Source organism: Echeneis naucrates, chromosome 2, assembly GCF_900963305.1.
Source record: "Echeneis naucrates chromosome 2, fEcheNa1.1, whole genome shotgun sequence".
Lineage (NCBI taxonomy): Eukaryota > Metazoa > Chordata > Actinopteri > Carangiformes > Echeneidae > Echeneis > Echeneis naucrates.
This window is the reverse complement of record NC_042512.1, coordinates 13127529-13150026: the sequence shown is the minus strand read 5'-3', so window position 1 is coordinate 13150026 and position 22498 is coordinate 13127529. Positions and strand designations below refer to the sequence as shown.

Below are 22498 nucleotides of genomic sequence, written 5' to 3'. Positions count from 1 at the left end.
TATTGTTGAGGTGAATTTCTGAATTTAACCACATACAAGAGACCACTTTTGCCAATATATTGCAGTAGCTACTGTGATTCGACTCAAAGTAATTACCACAAAGCCAGCATCATGCAGCCCAGCGAGGATGATGCTGCCGGGAATCATGGGTCATATCTGAAAAGATGTGACAAAACAACGATAATGCTGCATATCCCCCTTCTAGCTCGGAGCCCCCCTTACAGTCTTGCCCTTTTAAACCTCGGTGAATATTATTCATAGCACCTTGTCTCTATCAGAGCATCTGTAAAAACTAAACACGATCATCCTAAAATTAATGAGCCATATCCGCCCCATTACATTTATCTGTTTAGTGGTGTTTTGGGCCTTCCTTTAGGGCATTATGCATGCTCTTCTGTTCATATTTATAACCCAGGCTTTTTATTAGCAACGTGGTGGGGTGCTAACAGTTGGAGGCAGCCTGCGCTTTGATGGTGATGGCAGGCGGTTCAGCGGGGCCAAATGTGAAGGGAGGTGACGTGGGGAGAGAGGATCAGCTGCCAGGCCGAGGGGCCCCACGAAAGAGGAGGAGGAGAGAAAGGCTTTTTTTACTTGAAAGCCTGAAAATGAAAAGTAGAAGCGAGCGAACGGTGCGCAGTTCTCAGCCTGTTTGCAAAAAGCGTGTCTCGTGATCAGCGAACATTTCTTACACCTGCTGTATTTTAAGCCTCACTAACCTGAGGTGTGTTCAGCTGCATTATTCATTGTGTTCATTTTGGTGTTTGTGAAGGAGTGCATTTATCTTTGGGTCACTTCTCCCTTTTCATTGGCTTTTGATGCTGTCATGGGTGAAGAACACAAAGTGGAGGGAGGTAAAGCGTCCACATTCATGTGATTTGACCTTAGTTGAGGAGCTGTGACCTGACCTGAACCTTATGCCGACAATTTTCTCCGGCTTTGAATTTATTTTCCCATGTTTCATCAAGCTTATTATTCATTTTAAGTGTTTCTTCTAGAAAAACAATGCATATTTAATTTTGCATGTCAAGAAAAGTCCTGAACATTTCGACCATCCAGATTTTCCCATGAGTTGCATTGTCTTTATTGTGATGCAGCCATCGATCAGTGAAACAAAACCATGTTCAAATTTTAGTCTGCTAATTCCATAATTGCTTAATTAATTCAGTTAAAAGAAATTGTTTTCAATTTCAGACTTTGAAAATCAGTTTGTTGCTTTCCTCTCTTTTAAATCACTTGCCACTCTGGGAAATGGCTTTTTTATTTATTTAAAGGTCTAAATTAGATGCTTTACTCAAACTAATTTTGGAATGTCAATAATGAAATGAAGTTGCAACCTGTCAGCAACAGTAAATAAAACTGGAGTCACAATTTCTTAATTTTCTGCAGCGCTGTAGCGCTGTGATGGGTTTTATGCCTCAGCACTGCAGCCAGACCTCCCTTTCAACTTTGACCGCGTTTAGTCCCGTTTCCATTCATCATTACCTGAGACGTTGCCTGATGTGACCTGAAAGTGGCTGACCAGAGAAGTTGGAGAGGAATTATTGTCTTGGATCTGGTTTGGGGGACAGTCCCACATCAACCTACCAACCCGAGCTGCCAGAGTGGCTACCTCAGGCCTGAAGGTGGACAGACTCTCTTGGACTCCCCAAAGAGTCAACACGGTCCCTTAGCGCTCCCTTATCTTGGCCATTGTGCAACACTTTTGGCTCTTGAGTCCTACACAAACACACTCAAGTTGCACATTCACTTTAGCCCACGAAAGTGGTAAATAGACTTGTTTATGCAGGTGGCGTAGGTGTTGGCGTGCACACACACGCACAAGAGCTGCATAACTACACACAGAGAAAAACAATTATGTGGCTTGCACAAATAGGTGCACACACACACACACAAGCAAATTAGCATAATAATATGCAGCTGCATGCAGTACACATAATACAGCCACACTATGCTACACGATACACACATGAGCCGATGATCTACTGCATGACCTTCTAGCCAACAATGTTAATGTCACCACCTCCTGAGGGGAAGGGGTGAGGGACAGGAAGGTGTGCGTGTTTCAGGGGGAGGATGACGGTGTAATGGCAGAAAGAAGGATGGGGGAAAAGCGCGTATGATAAGCTTGTCATACCTGCCACCCCCTCACCTGCAGCCTCTTTCATCCGTCTTATTTGCCCCGTGTTCTGTCTGGGCACATGCCTGCAAGTACAGTGCATCCACCGACACACTCATGGAAACACACACACATCATGCATCTTGTTGTGTCACAGCTGACACCTGAGCACATCCCGGCACATCGCCGTGGGTTGTAGCCTAACATTTACTGTGCATGATCCCTCTTTTTTTTGTGTGTGTGTGTGTGTGCGTGTGTGTCTGGGGGTGTTGCCCGCTGACAGGATCCTGTTACGCCAAATGTCACACTTCCAAAAAGGATTCACCCCCCACAGAGAAAATGAAGTCAAGACCTTACCCCCGCTCTCTCTCCTTCTTCTTCACCTTGCCCCTCCATCAATCTCCTCCTCCTTCCACCTCCATTCCACTCAGCTTCTGCTTACCCTCTTTTCTCATTTATCCTTTTCCATCCTCTTTTCTGCTCTCTTGAACTATCTCTACCTCTCTCGCACACACACTCAAATTGATGTGCCGTCCTCAGCATTTTGCTGAATAAGGTCCCCTTCAACTAGAAGATTTTACACCATAATTAGCCCTCACCTTGACAGCGGAAGAACCCACAATGAGAAAAAAGAAGGAAAGAAAAGGGGTGATTTTGGAGAATGAATAAGGGGTAGGGGAAGTAGAAAGACAGAAAGAAGGGTAACGGTGAAAATGAGTGAGATGGAGAAGGGTGTGAGGGATGGATGGGTGGAAAGATCCTGCAAATAGTCTTCTTTAGTACCTTGTGGAACAGCGGCATGCTATTCCCTTCATCGTGTCTCAACTTCTTCAATATTTAATTTAGCTCTGAATGGAATAGTGAATGATCAGGACATGCTGTCTGTAGCCATTAAGGAAACGGCAGAGGCCTTTCAGACAGTGCAGGAAAGAAGTTATTTTTTAAAAAGCATGACAGAAAACAAAAAAACCATGTAGGCGTGCAGCAGAGGGAGGAGGACATTATCTTCACTTCTCACTGTAGATGTGGTCTTGAGTAGCTTTTTAATTTGATGCCAATATGCAAATACAGCAAACATAAAAAAAAAGAAAAAGAAAACAACCAAACTCCAAAGTCCTTTTATTTTTGTTCCTGGAAGAAGAAACTTAGAGTAGAAATACTCCCTTAGCAACAGAACCAACCCCCAGCCCCCCTCGCCCCCCGAAAAGGTGGTTTTATTTTTAGAAGGTACAAACAGGAGAAAGAAGGGTGGGAGGATGGGGAGGGGGAGACTGAAAGATTGTAAATGTCTCTGATGTGTTCAGTCTGTACAACCTTATTCCTGATAATGGAACTAGCACCTCTATCTGTCAGTGCCTATTTATACACAAATGAAGTGGTGAGTTGCAGGCGCCCAGTGGAGCTGCTAGTCTCCATATCAGCTGTCAAAACGGTTTAGTGGCTACAAGCGAAACACAGCCATCCCTGGGATCAAGCTGGCGCTGTCCATTCAGACATAATAGCATCATCCTTGGACATGGAGCATCTCTTTCCCTCCCTTTTCAGAACCTTGCCAGCTTGTTGCAAAGTAATAGACTCCTCAGAATGCCAGTTCACAGAAATCGAGGATTGCAGTCTTTTATTTGCCCTCCACAGGGAGAGGTGTTTGGAGTAATAAGGATGAAGCAGACCATAACTACAGCTGAATAAATCTTCCTATCTTGGCTCAGTGGATGCCGGAGCACACATGGTTTGTCAAAGCTCTATAAAATGTTGTTTGATAGGAGTTCTCCTCTCACTATCCACTCGCCTCGCTTTCATTCCGCGCTACAGAGGTTGCAATCAATCAGTGTGTAATCAGGCATCTTGCCGGCACTGCCAGGTAATCTGGGCTGTCTTGCGGGCTATCTGCGCGTGTGCACATATGACAGCTGGCAGAGCTGCTGAGTTGCCTGTCTGGGTGATTGGATGGCACCATGCAGATTTTCTTTCCACAGTGTGAAAGGGCATATCAGATGATCCAATGGCTGTAAAAATGGTCAAGTGGGATTTTAGAGTGAGGATGGGCATTTTTCAGAGCAGTTGCTTGGATGTGTATTCGCCTGAACGGAATCTGAATTGAGTCTTTTCTCTGTCTCTCTTTTACAGACCTGCCTTGAGCTGGAGCGCTATTTGCAGACAGAGCCCAAGCGTTTGTCTGAACTCTTTGATCAGGATTTGGATGGCCTCCTAACTCCGGCCTACCTGAAGGAGGACGGTGAGGAGGAGCTGACAGCCGCTCTGTTGCCCAGCATGCCCAGCCTCCCTGAACCTCCCAGCCCACCTCCCGTGATCCTCTGTCCAACACGGAAGAACCTTCCCTCTGCTGGTGCAATGAAAAGGGACCTCAAACCCAAAAGCCAGAGCGTGGAAAACGTAGAAGGGATGGAGGGAGTCCACCAGGCCCAGCTGAGCGCCGTCACCTCCCTGACACCTCCGTCATCACCGGAACTGGGTCGCCACCTGGTCAAGCCCAACCAGACGCTGACGGCCTCAGCTGATGGGACGCTCACCCTGAAGCTGGTGGCCAGGAAGGTGGGGCTTAGCGCCGCCCGGTTGGTGGCAGCGCACACCCTCCCTGTCCGGGTGAAGGACGAAGAGGAGGGGGCTGCGTGTGTGATGGGGGTCGGGGAGCTCCCAGAGAACAAGAAGAGGATTCACCGCTGCCAGTTCAACGGCTGCAGGAAGGTGTACACCAAGAGCTCCCACCTAAAGGCTCATCAGAGGACACACACAGGTGAGAATTGGTGCAAAAGCGCACACATTAATTGGACTTTTGATGAAACTGAAGCAGTAATTGCATTTTTGAGAAGGAATCTGCTCAGCTATTAGTCAGACCTCAGTTTGTACGAGGGAATGAAATGCACAGGCTTTTTTTTTATGTGCCATCATCATTTAGATTCTAGACTGGTTTACAATAATTGGATGGAATTATTTTGGTCTTAGGGGGGAAGTAAAGAGTGTAAGCATTTTTCTACACAAAAGATATAAAATGTGGGTTGTTTTCAGACTAGACAGGCATCAACCTTTTTTTTTATCTCCCTATGGTTAATTTGAGCACTCCATCCTTCCAGCTGGTCTTGTGTCTGAGTTCCTCGACAACCTGACTTGAGATATTTGAGGAAAATCCACCTGCTCCACTTTCTAAGAACAAGTAGCAAAATGTGCATAAGCTGATAAGAAATGTTCATAGAAACAGTTGGATGATCAGGGAACAGACGTAAAGCCTGGTCTCTCCTCTGCCAGAAGGCCCCCATGTCAGATAAAAATGTGATGATTTAGGAAAACCCACCTCTCTTATCCCTCTCTTTCTGCCTAACTACTTCTGTGTGCCAAACCAGGACAGGTCCTCCTTGTCAAGGTTCTTCTCAAGAAAGAAGGGGGGAGGGTTTGGGAGCTATAACTCTCCTGCTCTTCCGTCTCAATCCCAAACCACTCAGACCCCTGTCAGGGAGATGTCCTCCATCTGAGTAACTGCACAGTGATGGATGGATTGACCTGGATAGGCCACCATTTCCCCAGTTCATTTCAGGCCCTCCCGTCCTCTATGCCTTCTATAAGTCTAGGTCAGCGCTTCGCAATCTGGCTGTCTGATTTTGCAGAGGCAGGAGTCAAAAAATTTCAAAGAGGTATATGTTTCAGCAGTGGATTAACATCTGAGGAGGCAGGTGATGAGGGATGCCGTTTCCAGTAATTAACCAAACACATGTTTTCTGTCTGTTTTCATTAGCAGCTCAGCCTCCGGCCCCTTTTGCCTACAGGTCATGTTCACACCAAACATGTTTGGAGTGTGAACGTTTTCTGTTTTGGTTTGTTGTGCAAAGTGAGAATAATATCTTTTATCATTCTGCTGGTGTGAGCTGTCTGAAAATGCAGGTCGACCCACCGCCCACCCCTCCTCCAAAAGAGGCATTCAGCGGTATAATGAGATGAATATTGACACCTGATAAGCAGCCACAGGTCATGCTTGGAAATCCTTTCGAATAATGATTAACTGTGTCGTGGGCCACCATCTGGACTGATTCTAACATAAATCTGTTTCTTTAAGTGTTTTAGCTGGCGGAGCTACAGCAAACAGAATCCATCATGCTAAACGTAGTTACAGACGCTGAAATTAGATTTTTTTTTTTTTTTTTTCCACCCCCCCTGCCACCACCACTACCATCTAAACCAGAGCTCTATTTGTTTGACTGATCACCGAAGCTGTCGCACAAAGAACAAACATGCTACATGTGACTTGTTTACTTTTTCTGGCTTTGCTTGTATTTTTTTCCGGTTGGGGCGAGCGGAGGTACAATTGAAGAGACTTGTCAATGTCTGCATGTTCATGTAATAAGAACAAATCGGATGTGTGATCACACTCTCGGTGGTGTTCGCCACAGGTTGAGGCGTGAACCTGACTGGAACAACAGATGCAGACATGCGATCATTGATTGGCCCAGTGTGGTATCTCTACAGCCCCAGTGATTACCGGCCATGCCAACTGAGAGACCAGTGTCACTGATGCAGCCCACTGATAAAACAAGCACAGGGTTCGACTTAGACTCTATTTAAACAATCCCATGTCTGGATTTATGGACATTAAGCAAAGAAGCATTAAAACACAAAAAGATCCAAATGTGTTCGGTTTGTAGTATGTACAATGTACAGTATGAAATAGCTGATCCTATTTCATATTGTACATTGATATGTTTTTTGAAGAGTAAATATGGAAAGTATCAAATTGGCAATCAACACAATTAGCATATCTAACATTATATATTAATATTATGTACTTTCTTATCGCTAAATCTCAATCTCTGTTTGCAACCTAAATACCTGCAAAAAGCCTCTTAGCATACTAATATTTTGCATTTAGTATGCACTAGTCTACTAGAAAACTGCAGCATCGTCTTTATCAGGCCCAAATGTCGTTTCAAAAACATAATTACGATCCCATGTGTTTCAAAAATTGACATTATAATGATTTAATGGCATATAATGTTACATATAGCACCATAAGAGGCTCCTTGAGGAACCCTTACTCTTCAAGCTTTTCATTGTCACTTAAGGTGCTTTGGATAAAAGCATCACCCAAAAAGCATCCGTTTTGCTATTCACACCATAGATAGGTAGAATCATCAAGAGGGAAACGTCGGCATCACATCACAAAAGACAACACAAAAGGTAAAGGAGAAGGCAGAGGAAGAGGAGAGATTGGCATGGAGCGAGACAAAGAGTAGATGAAGACAGAATATGGGAATTGGGTTGGTGGATGATGGAGGCGGTACAGTACAGCGACCCTCTTCAGCAAAAGACAGCAGTGCCACAGGCTCCCCCATTCAGTGAGCCATTATCCCGACAAGTTTAAAGATGTCATTACTCAAATCCTCTTTTTCTTAGTTGTTATTTCCATAAATTACTGACAGAGAAAAGGCTACGATTTAATCTGGAATTAGACGGGCTGAGTTGAAATGACAGTGCCCTGTAGAGCTTTTTGTGAATAGGCTTATGGCAGATAAGGAATGGTACAATTAGATTTTGGGCAGGGTGAGGGAACGGGTAAAACACAAGGACTGTTGAGCTGTTCAGCCCTCTCTCTCTCGCTCTCTTTCCTTGTTTCGAATCTTCCCCTCTCGCTCTCTCTCCGCCTGCTGTTTTCCTACAATGTCTATCTATGTATGTCTCTCGTGCTCTTATTGCAGTACTGTTCTTTGCTCCTCTTTCCGCCGCTTAGGACTTACAAATTCAAGAAATTGTTTGTGACGTTTGGCCGAATGTATGTGGACATCCCTGTTAAATATATCCAATAGTTTACCTGTCAAAATCTGCGTCCCCGTCTTGTTTCCCAGTTCAGATGAACCAGAACTTGCACAGAGCGCCGACCTCAACCGCCCCCGTAGCACCTTTGGGTTACTCTGGAGCGTGCAAGGCCTTATCTCCCAGCATCAGTGTTGAGCATTGTGGCTCAGTGGAGAGCTAATCCCTGCAGCCAGGTTCCAAAGTCAGCCTCAGCTGCACAAATTTAGTGTGTCCAGATAATTCAGGCCATAAAGCTTATGGTGAACAAGATTGTACAAAAGAAAAAGGTTTCTTCTACTTATAAGACGCTATTACTTCAAGGTAAACAATTTACTGCACACATTAAATGACTAGAAATTGAAATGACATCTCTTCTTATTTAAATCACCTTGGCAATAAAGACAGATCTTATAGTCCTCTCTAAAATAATTTACTCCTCCCTTATTTCTCTCATCTATCATCTTTCCTCTCCCTCTCGCGGATCGCCAGTGTGAGCTGTGAGCAGGAGCCTATAAAACGTTTCTCCAAGAGCCTCTCTAATGACCTCTGAGGCCCCGGATGTCCTGCCTCAGCTCCGGCTAATGGAGGGAATGCAGTTAACTTCAACACTGGCACCTGAGTGGCTGGAGCGGGCGCATCCATGCGTGTGTCAGACCATTCGGAAGTAACAGATTACACATAATGGGATTACAGCGACTCAGGGAAGACTCGGTTATCAGATTATGGATGAGGAATATTTGATTGCTTATTTGATTACTGCAAAAAAAAAAAAGAAAGAAAGAAAGAAAGAAAGAAAAAAAACAACAACAGAAAAGCGTTTTGATCGTTTGTTATTTGTGCCTGAAATGAGTAAATTGTGCCAGCTAATGGGAGCCGTCATGAATAACGCAGTGAACACTAGTTTCAGATGCAGCACCAACCAAATTCCAGATTCTTTAAATCAGAAGCAGTAATCCACTTAGCCTAATAATCTACATTATATGTTTTACAGGCAAAGTAATCCAAAAGTAACATAGCATAATCAGATTATGTTGCTGAGTTTGGGCTAATCCCGTGGATTAGGTGACTGATTGCCATTAAAGATGCCAGTCAGTCATTTTGTATGTAGCATTGTGTTCTCAAAGTTGCAGTCCAGTGTGTGTTTGTGTGTGTTGACGAAGGAAAGTGTGTACCTGTGAGAAGAAGAAGAGAGCGCAGGATTGATGGGGGTTGGGGGAGGAGGTGGGGGGGGGGGGGTGTCTGTTGCTAGGCGACGGAGGGCAGCATATCGTTGGAGGAGTCGGTAGCTGAGTGGTTATGTACAGCTGCAGGCTCTGTACTCTTAGTGCCCCTCTCTCCCTCCCCCCCGCAGCGCCATCACTACTACCACCACCATCCCACCCACCCCCTCCCTCCCACCTCTTGCCCACTACAGCTCTACAGTTACCGTTGCTAGGCAACTGCCTCCGTGCTCTACCAGCGTGCTCGGTAATTGGCCGGTGCTATGGCGGCGTGCCGTTTGCCAGATCCTGCCGGCTGCACCGACTATTGCCTTCTCATGTTTCAGCCTACACCCCCCCTCACTGCACTTCCCTCGCTCTCTCTCTCTTTTTCCCTCACACACACACACATATACACCCCACCTCCTCTCTCCCGTTGCTAGGTAACACAATCAGGCATCCCTGCCTCCCGGGAATCTCATTGGCCAGAGCCGGATGGCCCTGACCTGCTGTTCTGGGTGTATCTGGGAAGTGAGGCAGTTTGAAAGGAAACAGGTCCACAATGGGGACACGCATGGACAGATTTAAAAGGGGACCTGCATCATTTCTATCTCTCTAAACTGCCACAAATATCATTTCATCTGAAATAAGACACTTTAGTGTCTAATAAATCAGAAATAAAGATGGCTGGCTGTTTGTTTTTGCGTCCTTCATCAGCTTCTGTGCATTTTGTACTTTTGGAGCGAGACCAGCTGGAATGATTCTAAAAAAGGGAAAAAGTGTCACGTGTTTATTTATCCCCTCATCACATGCCTCTGTTTCTCACCACCAAACTTTACATCATTCCTGCTAATGGAGCATCTTGTGACGCAGCAGGACGCTACAGTGCAGCTCACATATGGAAAGATTCCTAATGTTGTCCCTTTCGCATTTTAAGACCAAATAGACATAAAACTGCATTCCAGACTGAAAACAGAGAAGTGGTTCATTTTAATTAGAACTCAGAAAGGGGGTTAGGTAAGTTATAGATTTATTTTTATCTGCTTCTGAACAAATCTGGACACACTTGGCAGGTTTCCACAACAGCTGATGTAGCTAATGCAGCAAACCGGTCCTGTCTCCAAACGAACCGCCCTTTCGCTGTCTTCACAAAGCTGTTGAGCCATTGATTGTGTTCCCTTTGTTAATTACATTCAACAAATTAAACCAGTTTTTGTTTTTTGTTTTGTTTTCTTGTTGTTGTTGATGTGCCAAAGCCAGTCAAGCAGAGCTGGTCAGTGTGTCAGTGTGTCTGTATTCAGCCACGAGCCAGCTGTCCAGATGGGATGTGACTGATGCAGGTGACATCTACAGAGCTGGACGCAGCTGGCAGATTGTGGCTTCCTTGCCATTATGCCGTGTGACTGGCCTAATTATCGGGCCTCCCGGCCCACCTTCCCTCCCCCTCCCCCTCCTCCTGCCCGCATATCTGCAGCCTCCTCTGCCTTAATCCACTTCTGCAGCACTTTTCACCCACTCCACTTTTTCCCCTCTCTTCCCCCCTACTCCTCTCCTGCATGTTCAGCAAGATTGGAGACCAGTGGGAACTTCGCCAGCCCGGCGTTAAACATCGCTTTGCTCAATTTCCACTGCAACAAAAGTAAAATAAAAAAGCATTAAACGCAATATTTCAAATCAAACACCAACTTCAAGGCTCCAATATTTGTATTCATGATTCCACACCAGTGTCACAGTGGGGTTTATTTTATGTGAGACCACAAAAGACAAACAGGCATGTGATTGGTTGATGAGCGATGAAACAGGTTCTTACGCAGATTCTTCTTGTCGTTCTTGCTTTCATCCCCCAGGTGAGAAACCATACAAGTGCTCGTGGGAGGGCTGCGAGTGGCGATTCGCCCGGAGCGACGAGCTGACGAGGCACTACCGCAAACACACCGGCGCCAAGCCTTTTAAGTGCAACCACTGTGACAGGTCTGTCAAAACACAATTCTCCCTCCTTTCCTTTCCCTTAGATTTTTTTTTCTTCCATTTTCCAAGGGTTATTTGAAGCACTTCCACTAGCACAGTGGGCTCCGTTTTCCCCACTGTGTTTTTGTGCACAATTGAAGAAGTACAACAAGACGCTGTAAACCCACCCAAACATGTCTGGTACTGACCCAGTTTAAAAACCTGCTGCCACGATTACTAATGAGCGTTCCTCTGCAACACACGCATGACCCAACCTGCTCAGTATTTCACTGGGAATCCAAAGGTTCCTGCTCTATACCCACATCAGGCTCTGTGCAGCATATTAATAGTGAATCTTCTCGCTCAGTAGCACGAGGCCCTGATTTGGAGGCTGTTTTCACACATGGACAGAGGCGTAAAATGGCTGTGGAATTCTTTAGCACTACCACTTGCCAATTTTGACTTGAACTCTAGTTTTTGGGAACGACTTTGGCATAAATCACAAATTATAAAGGGGTTCATTTAATATTAACACATTCAGAGTTGAGTTAATAATTAATAATAGAGGTTGTGTTGGGTTGGGTTTTGGGTTGTGACCCAAACTACAGGTGTGTGTGTGTGTGTGTGTGAGAGTGTAAATTAAGTTACAGGCTGATTTCTGGCATGATCCCTGTGACCCAACCACCTTAACCAAACCTAAATTCTGAGCATCTGACAAAGCAGATGAGCCCATCAGAGGCGTGGGGCCGCACGCCTTTGTCACTTTGAGGAGTCCAATCTCACTCTGCTTCTTAATTAGTCGCCCTGGCTTCTGTTTAATTATGAAGCACAGCAAAATGTTAATTTTCCGGCTCCCAGTGATGGATTCATCAACCATTCAGTGGCCTTCATTCGCTACAAAAAAGGAAAAAAAAAGAAAATCAGCTCAACTCCAGACACACACCCACAAAAAAAAGGAAAAAAATCCTTTCTTCCATTTTAATTACATCCAGTGTCTGTGAACCGTCCATCCCTCGCTGACACCTCAGGGATCTCTGAGCAATATTGTCTCAAGAAGCCCCGATGGTGTTTAAGGCAGAGGACCCCAGGTGAAAGTTTACCCAAAAAGGTAATTTTGAAGGAATTACACCATAAATGCTGCTACTTTATAAAATATTCACATATCACACATTCATGTTCCTGCCACAGTGAGGCTTGTCGCCACACGACTGTGGCCATATTCTCAAAACACTTCAAACTGGAGTGTAGATTTTAGACTGGTTGCTTGTTTTGGGGTCAGGGTTAGGGTTAGCTGTCACGTAGTGTTTTATGAATGATTGTATTTTTTAGATTTCAAACACTTGTTTATAACTTTGGTGCGCATAAATGTCAAATATTGTAACTTTATTCTATTTCTTACAATTGACATGATTACCAGTGTGTCTTTAATGATGTGTAGAGATACTAATAAGATAATAATCCCCAAATGTATTCATAAATGATCTACAGTGATCTACATGCTGTGGACTGTTTAGACGTCAAGAATATTTGGTGTGATGTACCATTTGTGTTTTAAAAGTGCGTCATCTATCAGAGAAAAGGACAGAATGCAGAAGATGTCACCTCCTGAATCATGTATAGGCTCATTATGAAGGGACAAAAAGAAGTCCCTGTTCACCTGAGGTACTTTGCCTTAATGTGTATGAAAGAGTGTGTGTCTTGGTCATCAGTGCATGAGCAAGTGTGTGTGCGTGTGTGTGTGTGTGTGTGAGGCAGCAGAGGACCAGGCAGTGTCAACTTAATCAGGACTCAGCTGGACAGACTGTAAATACAGTATCCCTCCCTCCTCCTCATCCCTAACTCCTCCACCCCCCCAAGGCACAGCCCTAATTCAGGCCCACCTCCGTCATGTGTCACTAGGCAACCCCTCCAGCCCAACACACACATACACCCTGCTGAGATGAAGGAACAGCAGGAAGCAGGGGAGACAAGAGAAGACGGGGTGGAAGATTGAGGATGGTTGCGGGGGGGAGGGGGGCAGACCCACGGTGTTCCAGCTGGTGTGGTGCCCCCGAGTCGTGACTCATACTTTACCATCTGTCTGCAAACACACATAAACGCACACGCAGACACACACACACACACACCTCCCCGAGCTCGTGCGCGTTTGATGGCGTGCACAGAAAACGTGTAGCGCACACACATGCAGGTGTGACAGTGAGACAGATGACTGTTGGCTCATCACAGTTTAAGTCCCCCTCTTGGCCAAACACTGATTCATCGAGACATCTTCCACTGTTGTCTGCGTCTCAGTGGAAAGAGACAATTTGGAAATGGTGTCTGCAAATCACCAGTTGCAGGAGTTTGTCAGGGACTCCGACTCCAACGGAAGCTTTGAGGCAATGACTGTTATTAAATGTAAAAATCCACTTTGTATGATGAATAATTACTTGTAGAGGGGGATGACAATTTTAGACTAATGTAAAAGCCTGCATCACAAGGCATGATGGGGCCTGTAGTTAGTTTTCAGTTTCGGTGTGAACAACCAGATTTTACATCACACACAGTAGCAGACTCTGCCCCATTTTCAGACTAAAACCTATCTGACACTTTGCTAATTGGCAGAAAAAGAGTCTTGTTGCCGTTTTCTGCTCCTAAACATCATTAACTTGAACCTCGTTTCGGAAAACTCCACATCTCCATCTCAAACATGCTCATCACCAGAACGTGTAGCTTCCAATTACATAAAAGAAAAGCAACAATTTGCAAAGCACTCTGGGGAATGGAGCTGTAGTATTAGTTCAGGCAGGCATACAACAGAAACACTGCTGATCTAAGTGAGGATGAAAACAGCGGCCTCGTATAATGGCTGCATCTGTATGTAAGCATGCATGGCATAAACAAAGCAGCAGCTGAAAGCATACATTATGTCAATTTGTGGCAATCAGATTGAGATAATCAAACATTTGAAACCCCTCATGTTTAAGGAAAAAAAAAAAAGGACATTGTACTTCCAGAGCAATTAGATTTTTTTCACTGTGGAACTACGTCCCAGAAATTGCGCAACCCAGATTTCAGATGAGAGGCTTCGATTCAGCTAATTTACCTATCGTTTTACAGCACATGCTCCTGCTTTTTTTTTTTCTTCCTCCTCTTCTTCCTCCTCCCCCTCCCTCCCTCCCTCCGCAGCATTTGAACAGATCCATCTGCAGGCTCTCCAGTTATTCATGGCACAGCTGAAGTCATTAGGAGTGCTGCTGAAAATGCTGATTATGAATTAGTTACACATATACTAATTGCGTGTGCTTTAGTGGCTCAGCACTCACTAGCTAACAGCAACATTTAGCTAAATCGACAAAACAAACTTCTTTCCCCTCTGCATCGGTGAAAATCTAACAAGCTGTTCTCTGTGTCTCTCTCTGTCTCTGCTTGGTTGCAGGTGTTTCTCACGGTCGGATCACTTGGCGCTACACATGAAGAGGCACATCTGAGGAATTGGAGAGAGGTCAGTGGGAGAGAGGGGAAGAGGATAGAGGGCAGAGAGGAAGAAGAAACTCAAAAATAACACCTTGGATGAGAGAGAGAGAGAGAGAGAGACAGCGGGATGGACTCAAAAGATACTAGATTTTGGCCGTTCGCGGACTGGAGGGAGAGGCAGCTCACGGGGACGCTGACTACAGACACAGACGTATCTGAAGTATAAATCTGTGCTGCACCAGTTGGTCCATGATTCCACTATGACACGTCTTCAGCTCAAAAATGCCCTCCCCTCTCGCTGCTGTGGCCAGAACGATCCAGACGCTCCATCTCACCCTTTGTATGTGTCTAAGAGGGGACGCCACATGATGAGTGGTGGACCACGTGCCTGTAATTGGCAGCTCTTTGTTTCGGTCGCCCTTGCAGTCTTTGCAATCAGCTGAAACAGTTCCAAAAATAATAAAAAAAAAAACAAAACAAAAAAAAAAAAACAAGCAAACAAACAACAACAAAAAAAAAAAAACAGAAAGACTTGAGCCCTGGTCATGCAGCAGTGCTCCATGTGCCAGGAAATACACCAAATCGGACCAGTTGGGAAGTACTGTATGTTTAGCAGCTCCTCTTAAGCTGACAGTGGCTTTCTGTCATCAGCTCACAGGATAAGCGGGCAAGAAAGCTGGCTTTCACTCCTTCAAACTTGCCATCGCCTTTACAATTCACCAAAGGGTTTGTTTATCTTTCATATAGGAGAGACAATAATTCAACCTCCGTCATGTCGGCCAACTGGATCCATTTATAAATCCTTCCTGTTTGATGGTGTTGGAGCGCTTGTTTGAACTGAGGAATAGATTGGATTTCCCGAAGACTTGAAGATGGGAGTGCGTCCCGCTGATGTGCTGTGAAGACTGATTGAGGTCACGCAGGGGGCTGGCTTGCTTTATGAACATCATTCGTTTAGGGCTAACGCCGGATGAGGCTAACTAATCTACTCTGGGAAGACTGTCCATCTCCCAGATTGTCATCTGGAACCGAGCGTGTTGAGAGATGCTAGATGGGTCCTGGAGGTCTTTTTCCTCTCTCTTACCAGTGGTTGTCAGAAACTGTTGCACAATTGACTCTTTGCAAACTTTTTGTACAAAAAAACCAACAACAATTAATAAAAAAAAAAAAAAAAAAAAATTTACCCCCATCGTCTTTAACTGGGAGACAGTTTTGGGACTCGCCAAACACCGGCTTGCACGCTCCGACGGGGGCGGGGGGGACTGCCAAATGCACAAGTCGAAGCAGCTTGCTCGACAGCGATAGCACACTGACTGCAAACAAGATCACTATGTATGTAAAGGCTCTATTGTTTCTAAGAAAAGATTCTCCTATTTGTTCAACAAATGATTGAAACATCACACATTGGAAATGGATGCAGCCAAAAAAAAAAAAAAAAAAAAAAAAAAACCTACAAAAACCCAAGAAGATGCCTGAAATGATCTCTTTGGCCTTGGAGAGTGATTGGCACCGAACTAGACTCTGGGTTGAAGAAGGTTTGCCCTGTTCGCACCACCCAATGCTGAACTCTTTCAACTAAGCAACTCCGAGAAAAGCAGCATTCAGCAGCTCTCCTAATCTGGCCCTATGCATATTTAAAACATTCCTGCTGACTTCCTGTTTGTCTCAATGCAGATTTCTATCCTGCTGGACACAGATGGACACAAATCCAATCAATTGGGTGGCTCTTCTCAGAGCAGATCAATGTGAATGTATCTGTTGTAAGTCTGTACATGTTCCCAGACCCATGAAAACACTTGTGTGTGCTTGGTGAGATCATACCAGACACCGTTTGTGTTCATAGTTTCTCTTTTTAGCATTACAAATGGTTGGACGTAGAATGAACTAGCACGCCCACGGGTGGTAGCTTTAGCTGATTTACTGGTTGCGCTGGAACCAGCAGGAGTGCACGTTTCCACTGGGTGGCTAGAGTAGGTCAGGGAGAACAGAGGGGTTGCAGATCTGCTCAGTCAGCAACGATAACTGCCCCATTAGCTCCTGCAACTGCAGCAGAGTAAATCCCACACGCACACGGAGCGTACCAAGTCAATTCCTCGTCTTTAGACTCTCATCACATAAAGAAACTGTTAAAAAAAACAAAAAAAAACAACAACTTCCAGCTCTTTGCCACGTTTCGCCGATAGCGCCGCATCTCGTGAATCTCCGGATGAACTCAAGCGCACAAATCTAAACGGCAGCTTGGACAAAAGTAGATTGTCAAGATAGAGATGAATTTGATTGGGAACAAGATGTTTTTCTTTTTATTTAATTCTTTGTTTTATAGGGCTCTTTAATACTTGGAGGCAAAGTGAAGCACACAGCAATCTGCTTCCTGGCAGGGGACACACAAAATTGATTTCTCTCCCTACACCAGAGGCGCATTTCAATTCAATTTGGAAGATGAATGCAGACCAGCTCAGTGATATCTAGGCATGATCTGTCCGCAGCGGCGGAAATTGACACTGAATCAACTCCAGCTTGGTATAAGTAGCAAACGCTTTCTGTCTCGAGCATCTAGGTGAGGTGCAATGAGAGGAGGGGCTGGATAATAGAAACCAACCGATTAAAGGTTTAATTGACCCAAAAGGCCCTCATCGACTGTCCTCTATCGGTGCAGCGAGTCGTTGAGATTTGTTTCTTCTATCTGAAAGTTTGGACGAGACTGTCGGAGTAGGTGAGCAGGCTTGTGTTTCCTCTGCTCAGCCTGGCTCAGCGTGGAAGATAAAAGGAAAACTAGCAGTTTAACCCCCGGGTTAAAATTGTATCACCAATGGCAGCTCTACTCGTGTGTTTCAGTATTTCAACAGGACGCTTTCTTGTTGAACTGAATTGCTGTGAATGTGTGGGAATGTGTTTTTTTCTTTTCGCTGTCGTTTCTCCTTCGCCAATAACAACGACACGCTGAGGACTTAGAGCAGCCGAGAAATATCCCAATCACAAATCCAGACTGTTCTGACGACTTGACATAAAAGAAATAGTTCAGTGTGTGTATGTGAACGCCAGGAGCTCAAAATGTGGGATTTTCAAATGTGAATGTGCTTCCTGGAAGGGGGGGGGGGGGGGGGGGGGGTGGGGGTGGGGGTCGTTTCATGTTGTCTCCGAGGTTGCGCTTCAGTTTTGTGTCATCTTAATGAATGATTGTCAATTCTGCTGTGCCTGTGTGTTATTCGTCTATTTGTATTTGCACTCTGAATTTTTTGGGAAAAATCCCTTGCATATCTGATGCTTTCTATCCAACACACAACACATCACAAACAAGGACCCCCAGGTGATGAAACACTGATCACAAAGTCTGTATAGTAACTGTTGTTTTTGGGTTTGTTTTTTTTTACCATACAACTCACAACTGCAGATACAAATTCATATGTTTCAGATGTGTGCACAAGTGCATCCAGTTCAACACAAACACACACACACACACACACACCGCCTCTTCATTCTGCCTGCGTGTTTTTCACTGTTGTTTCATGCCACCTTGTGAGAGTCAGAGATCCAGACTGAAGCTCTTGCTCTCAGTCTGGATCTCAAAGTGTGCGTGTGTGAGAAGGTGGAGTGTGGTGGTGGTGGTGGTTGTGGGGGGGGGGGGCACACATTACTGTGTGTGACACCGTATCTGTTTCCACCAGGTCTGAATTTAAAATCAAACGCCCCTTCCTTTTTCTACCAGCATTCCCTCATCGCTTCCCCATTCCCTCTCCTCCCCTCCCTCCCCCCTTTCTCAGATATCATCCTTTTCAACTCCTCTGTCCGCCCCCCCCCCCCCCCCCCCCCCCCCCCCTTTCCCCCACCCATCATTGCCTTTTCCTCCGTTGTCTTTCTCCTTTTCTTTCGCTGTACGAAGTGTTCCAAATTTATCATTTGTATATTATGATGTATGAGTACGATAATGTTCTTTATTATGGAAAAATGAGAAAGATTTATTTTTGTTACCGGTTTGTTTCATAATTCTTTTTTAAATTGGTATTGTAATATCTCTATGCAAGGAAACTGTTCGGTGAATCGTTTTTATTTAAGAATGTAATTATGTGTAATAAATGGTAGAAGCAGTTTGGCATGGAGTATTCATGGTTCTTGGCTGGTCTGTTAACGCTGGTTTTTCTGATTCCCTATCAGGCCTCAATCACGGAGACATTCAGCCTGCTGACAATGAGGGACTGGAGTGCATTCACTGACCAGGCTAGAGCTGGAGTTCACTTTTTTTTTTTTTATTATTCATCTTTTTTCCCAACAGCTCGGCAGCATAGTGGTTAGCCACTCACAACAAGAATGTTGTGGGTTCGGTTCCCGGCCTGGAGCCTCTCTGTGTGGTGTTTGCATGTTCTCCCTGTACCTGCATGGGTTTCCTCCCTCCGTCATGACATCATGTTTGGGTTAATTGGTGAGTCGAAATTGTCTGTAGGTCTGAGTGAGTTGTTGGTCTCTGTCTGTCTCTGTGTGTTGGCCCTGTGGCGGACTGGTGACCCCGCCCTCGCCCAGTGTGAGCTGGGCATCTGCCCCCCCCGCAACCCGGAAACAGAAAAGCGGTAGAAAATGAATGAATGAATGAAATCTTCTTTCCCTGTTGCTGCCATTTTCGGCCTTTAAATCCAGCTGGGTACTAAGAAGTGGGCCAGTCGTGGCGAACCCTCCTGGGTTGATTGAAAAAAAGAAAATAAAGAAAGAAAATAAAGAAAATCACATTTATCGTTCCTTTTGCTCAAATACAGAGAAAATAGGCCAGAATACCTTCACTTTGCCCGAGTGCACTCGGTCGCTCGCTGTCTCCCTTCGGGAGGGGAGCTGCAGCATGTTAATTACATCTGTTACCAACCAAGGTGATGACTTATCCGCTAGCCCTGCCTTTTGACCATGACTAGCTGATAAAAGGTAATCGAATAACTAATGGATAATTAGGGAGTAATTGCTCCCTGGTAAATGGCCCTATGCAGTATATTAATTCTTCTTTGGTCTGACAGTGAGAAACTCCCATAAGGTTTTTTGTTTCATTTAATGCTCCCTAATTGAAATGGGCACCCTCATCAAGAAGCTTACATGTATCTGTCGAACTTAATGTTCTTTTATCTGTAATTACAGACAGCCACATATTATCTACCTATCTACACCGACTGTGTCGATCCCGCAGACACGTTATAAAATTAGAAACGATGGAGTCATTTTTCAATAAAGGTCGCACGTCCCATGAGCGCCTCCCGATCATCATTTTCACTCAGAGTGATGGAAATAAGGTTGCATGTGAGCTCACAGCCGAGCTAAATAGTCTTAATGGGTTCCGGCGAGGGGAAGGGTGGGCACATTCATTTCAGCATGTAGTTGCAAAGGTTAACGCACATATTCACACAGTTCTTCTTTGGAGACGGGGGGCCAAGCTCATGCCATTGATCCTGAGTGAAACCTGCAATAGGTAGTGTTTCATTTGCCTCACGTTTGGAGGAGCCAAAGCAATCCATCCAGTGGTTGTTGAATAATTTTCATCATGGCAGAGCGACAGAATGAGCTCAGCATTCAGCACCATGCGCTTCGTGTTCAGGTTTCGATTTCTTCTTCTATTCTTTCCTGACGGCTCCTCCCGGCTGGTGAATATAACAGAATCAATGCGCAGACAGACCGTGGAAAGAGGTGGATTTGTTATCGGGCAAATTACGCCGGGGATCCCGAGCAAAATAATCTAAATAATAGAAAAGCTGAGTTGATAAACAACACTGTTGAATGCTCAGTTTCATGTAATTGGTAACCCCCGCCCCCTCTGTTGTTTCCGCTCAACTGCATCAAATGATAACATCTATGGAAATTTTGTAGGACAATAGGATTAAAGCATCCCATGATATTATCTGGATAGGATGTTTTGATTGTGCATGTTTGCATTGTAGCAATTACTTGACCTTAATAAGTCGTTGATTCTGCACACAACAGTTATCTAGCAGCCACGGGAAAAAAGAAAAAAGAAAAAGAAAAAGTACACGCAAACGTAACGAGACAGTTCTTTTAAATATGCTGTCATTGTTATGCGTCCCACAGGCTTATCAGCTTGTCCTTGAATCGTCTACTGTCTCTGCTCCGCTATTCAACGCCAAAACACCTGAGTGCTCCTCAGACATCCTGCCTTTGTTTTGTACACAGTGATTTAGCCGTTGCTCACACCATTGAAGGAATGTATAAAAGGTGTGACAGCAGAGAATTGAAGCGACTGTAATGAAAGAAAGACTGATTCTTTAAGCAAGGTGGTGATTCACTGAACCAGCAGAACATAAAGTAAAGCCCCCCCATCCCCCAATCCTTTTTTTTTTTGTGTAGTTTTGCAACAGAAGATTTCACCGAGGAAGCTGCCAACGCCTGTGGGTGTCTTGTAGGCGTCTGGCAGCCATGTCGGGATGTTATTGTCAAATCTGGCAACATGGAGATGCCAGGATACTGGGAAGCAGCTACAAGTTTAAAGCCTCCCTCGCAATATCTTATTCCATGCTCACACCGTCAGCGCCATCTCGTCTGCGCTGAGATCACATGGAGCTACTCTGCAACTGATCTGCATAAAGACAAGCTTCAGTCTGAAATCTCCTGTTGCATAGCCAGAGTGTGCAGAGACGCTCATTTAGAATGTGAATGAAGCTCGTCCATGTGAGACATGGACTCTTTGGTCGCTCGCCATGAGCAGCCAAGTGCTTAGGTATTTCCAATTATAGGGAATGTGTCGAGATGGCCTACGGTAATTAAAGCCTAATCATGTTGATGGATTCAGAGAAGCATCCTCATCAAGCTTTCATTAGTCTCCCCCCTTGTGATGCGACCCAACTCCCTTCGGGGGAAGTTCAGATGGCCTGTGCCCAAACCAAATCTGGCTACTTGTTTTTGTAAGAAAATACTTTTAAAAGTAATTTTAAATTTGAAATAATGATTGGCAGCCTGAAGCGGATAAGAGTTTCAGGATGATAACAGAGCAAATGCACTGACGACGTCTAATTCTGCACTGGTGCTAAATGTATTTTATTTATGGAACAACTGTGTGCATATGTCCCAGATGTGCAAGTGCTGTCTCACTCCGACTGGGGCAGAACATAATGTGCACGGATCCGTGCTCGTTTGCTCCCGCCAGCTCCTCGACTTGGGAAGAGTTCACGGGCCGACCCGGAGACCAAACCGCGGGTTGGGCCTGGGGTGTTTGGAGCACCTGGGTGAGCCGGTGGTCTGCAGATCAGCGAGAGCACCTGGCTCTCCGACATGTCTCCCTGTTTGACAGACAGCGCAGACACCTGGGGGCCCAGTGAGAGCGTGTCGGTGTAAAAGCCACCACTGCTTCAAAAGGCCATGCATTATGCAGCAAGCCCCCCACCCCCCCTGCCCCCTGCTCTGTGGTAAAAATAGATCAACAGACCTGAGCGCTCAGCTCTCTTTTTTTTTTTTTTTTTTCTTTTAAGCTTCTTGCTTGCACTTGGATCTCACCAGGAGAAGCAGCTGTTGGCTCCTGCCTCACAATTCTTTCCCTGAATGTTTGTGTATCCACGCGCACACTTGAAAGCGTGGTTGTGTTTGTTTGTGTGCACTCGTCAGTTTGCCACTGTACTTGGCTTTTAATAACGGTGGGATGTTAGTTTGGCAGTGTCCCTTCCATTATGGTGGAGAAGAGGCTCTGATGTGATCACACAGGGTCAAGAACCGTACAGCCGGCTTTAAGGTGTCTGCACACTTACCATGCTGCTCAAATACAGGCATCAGTGTAGATTTTAGGGCCTGCAAGTTAAATGTTGGAAGCTCGTGTAAAAAAAAAAAAACACAAACATGATTTTCTGCACGTTCAATTGAAGAATTGTGTCAAATCCTCGCCCACTATTTTCTTCAGAATGGATCCTTTAAATCCCAAATTGGGAATAGATTTTAAGATTAGTAAAGTTTCAAATTGTGCATGCATGAATGAGAATGCGATCAGCATCCTGTATGCATATTTGTGTGA

The 22498-nt window shown here is 45.0% G+C and overlaps 1 protein-coding gene across 3 annotated transcripts in view; it reads left to right on the top strand.

The window, feature by feature from the left end:
* The window catches only part of LOC115051426 (Krueppel-like factor 7), a 77109-nt gene extending 61128 nt beyond the window's left edge, over positions 1-15981 (top strand). For all 3 annotated transcript variants that reach the window (XM_029514837.1, XM_029514828.1, XM_029514821.1), the window contains 3 exons: positions 4244-4871; positions 10962-11085; positions 14480-15981. In XM_029514837.1, the coding sequence (XP_029370697.1) occupies positions 4244-4871; positions 10962-11085; positions 14480-14531 (804 nt within the window). In that variant the 3' untranslated portion in view covers positions 14532-15981. The remainder of the gene's footprint in view (positions 1-4243; positions 4872-10961; positions 11086-14479) is intronic.
* Positions 15982-22498: the final 6517 nt, after the last annotated feature.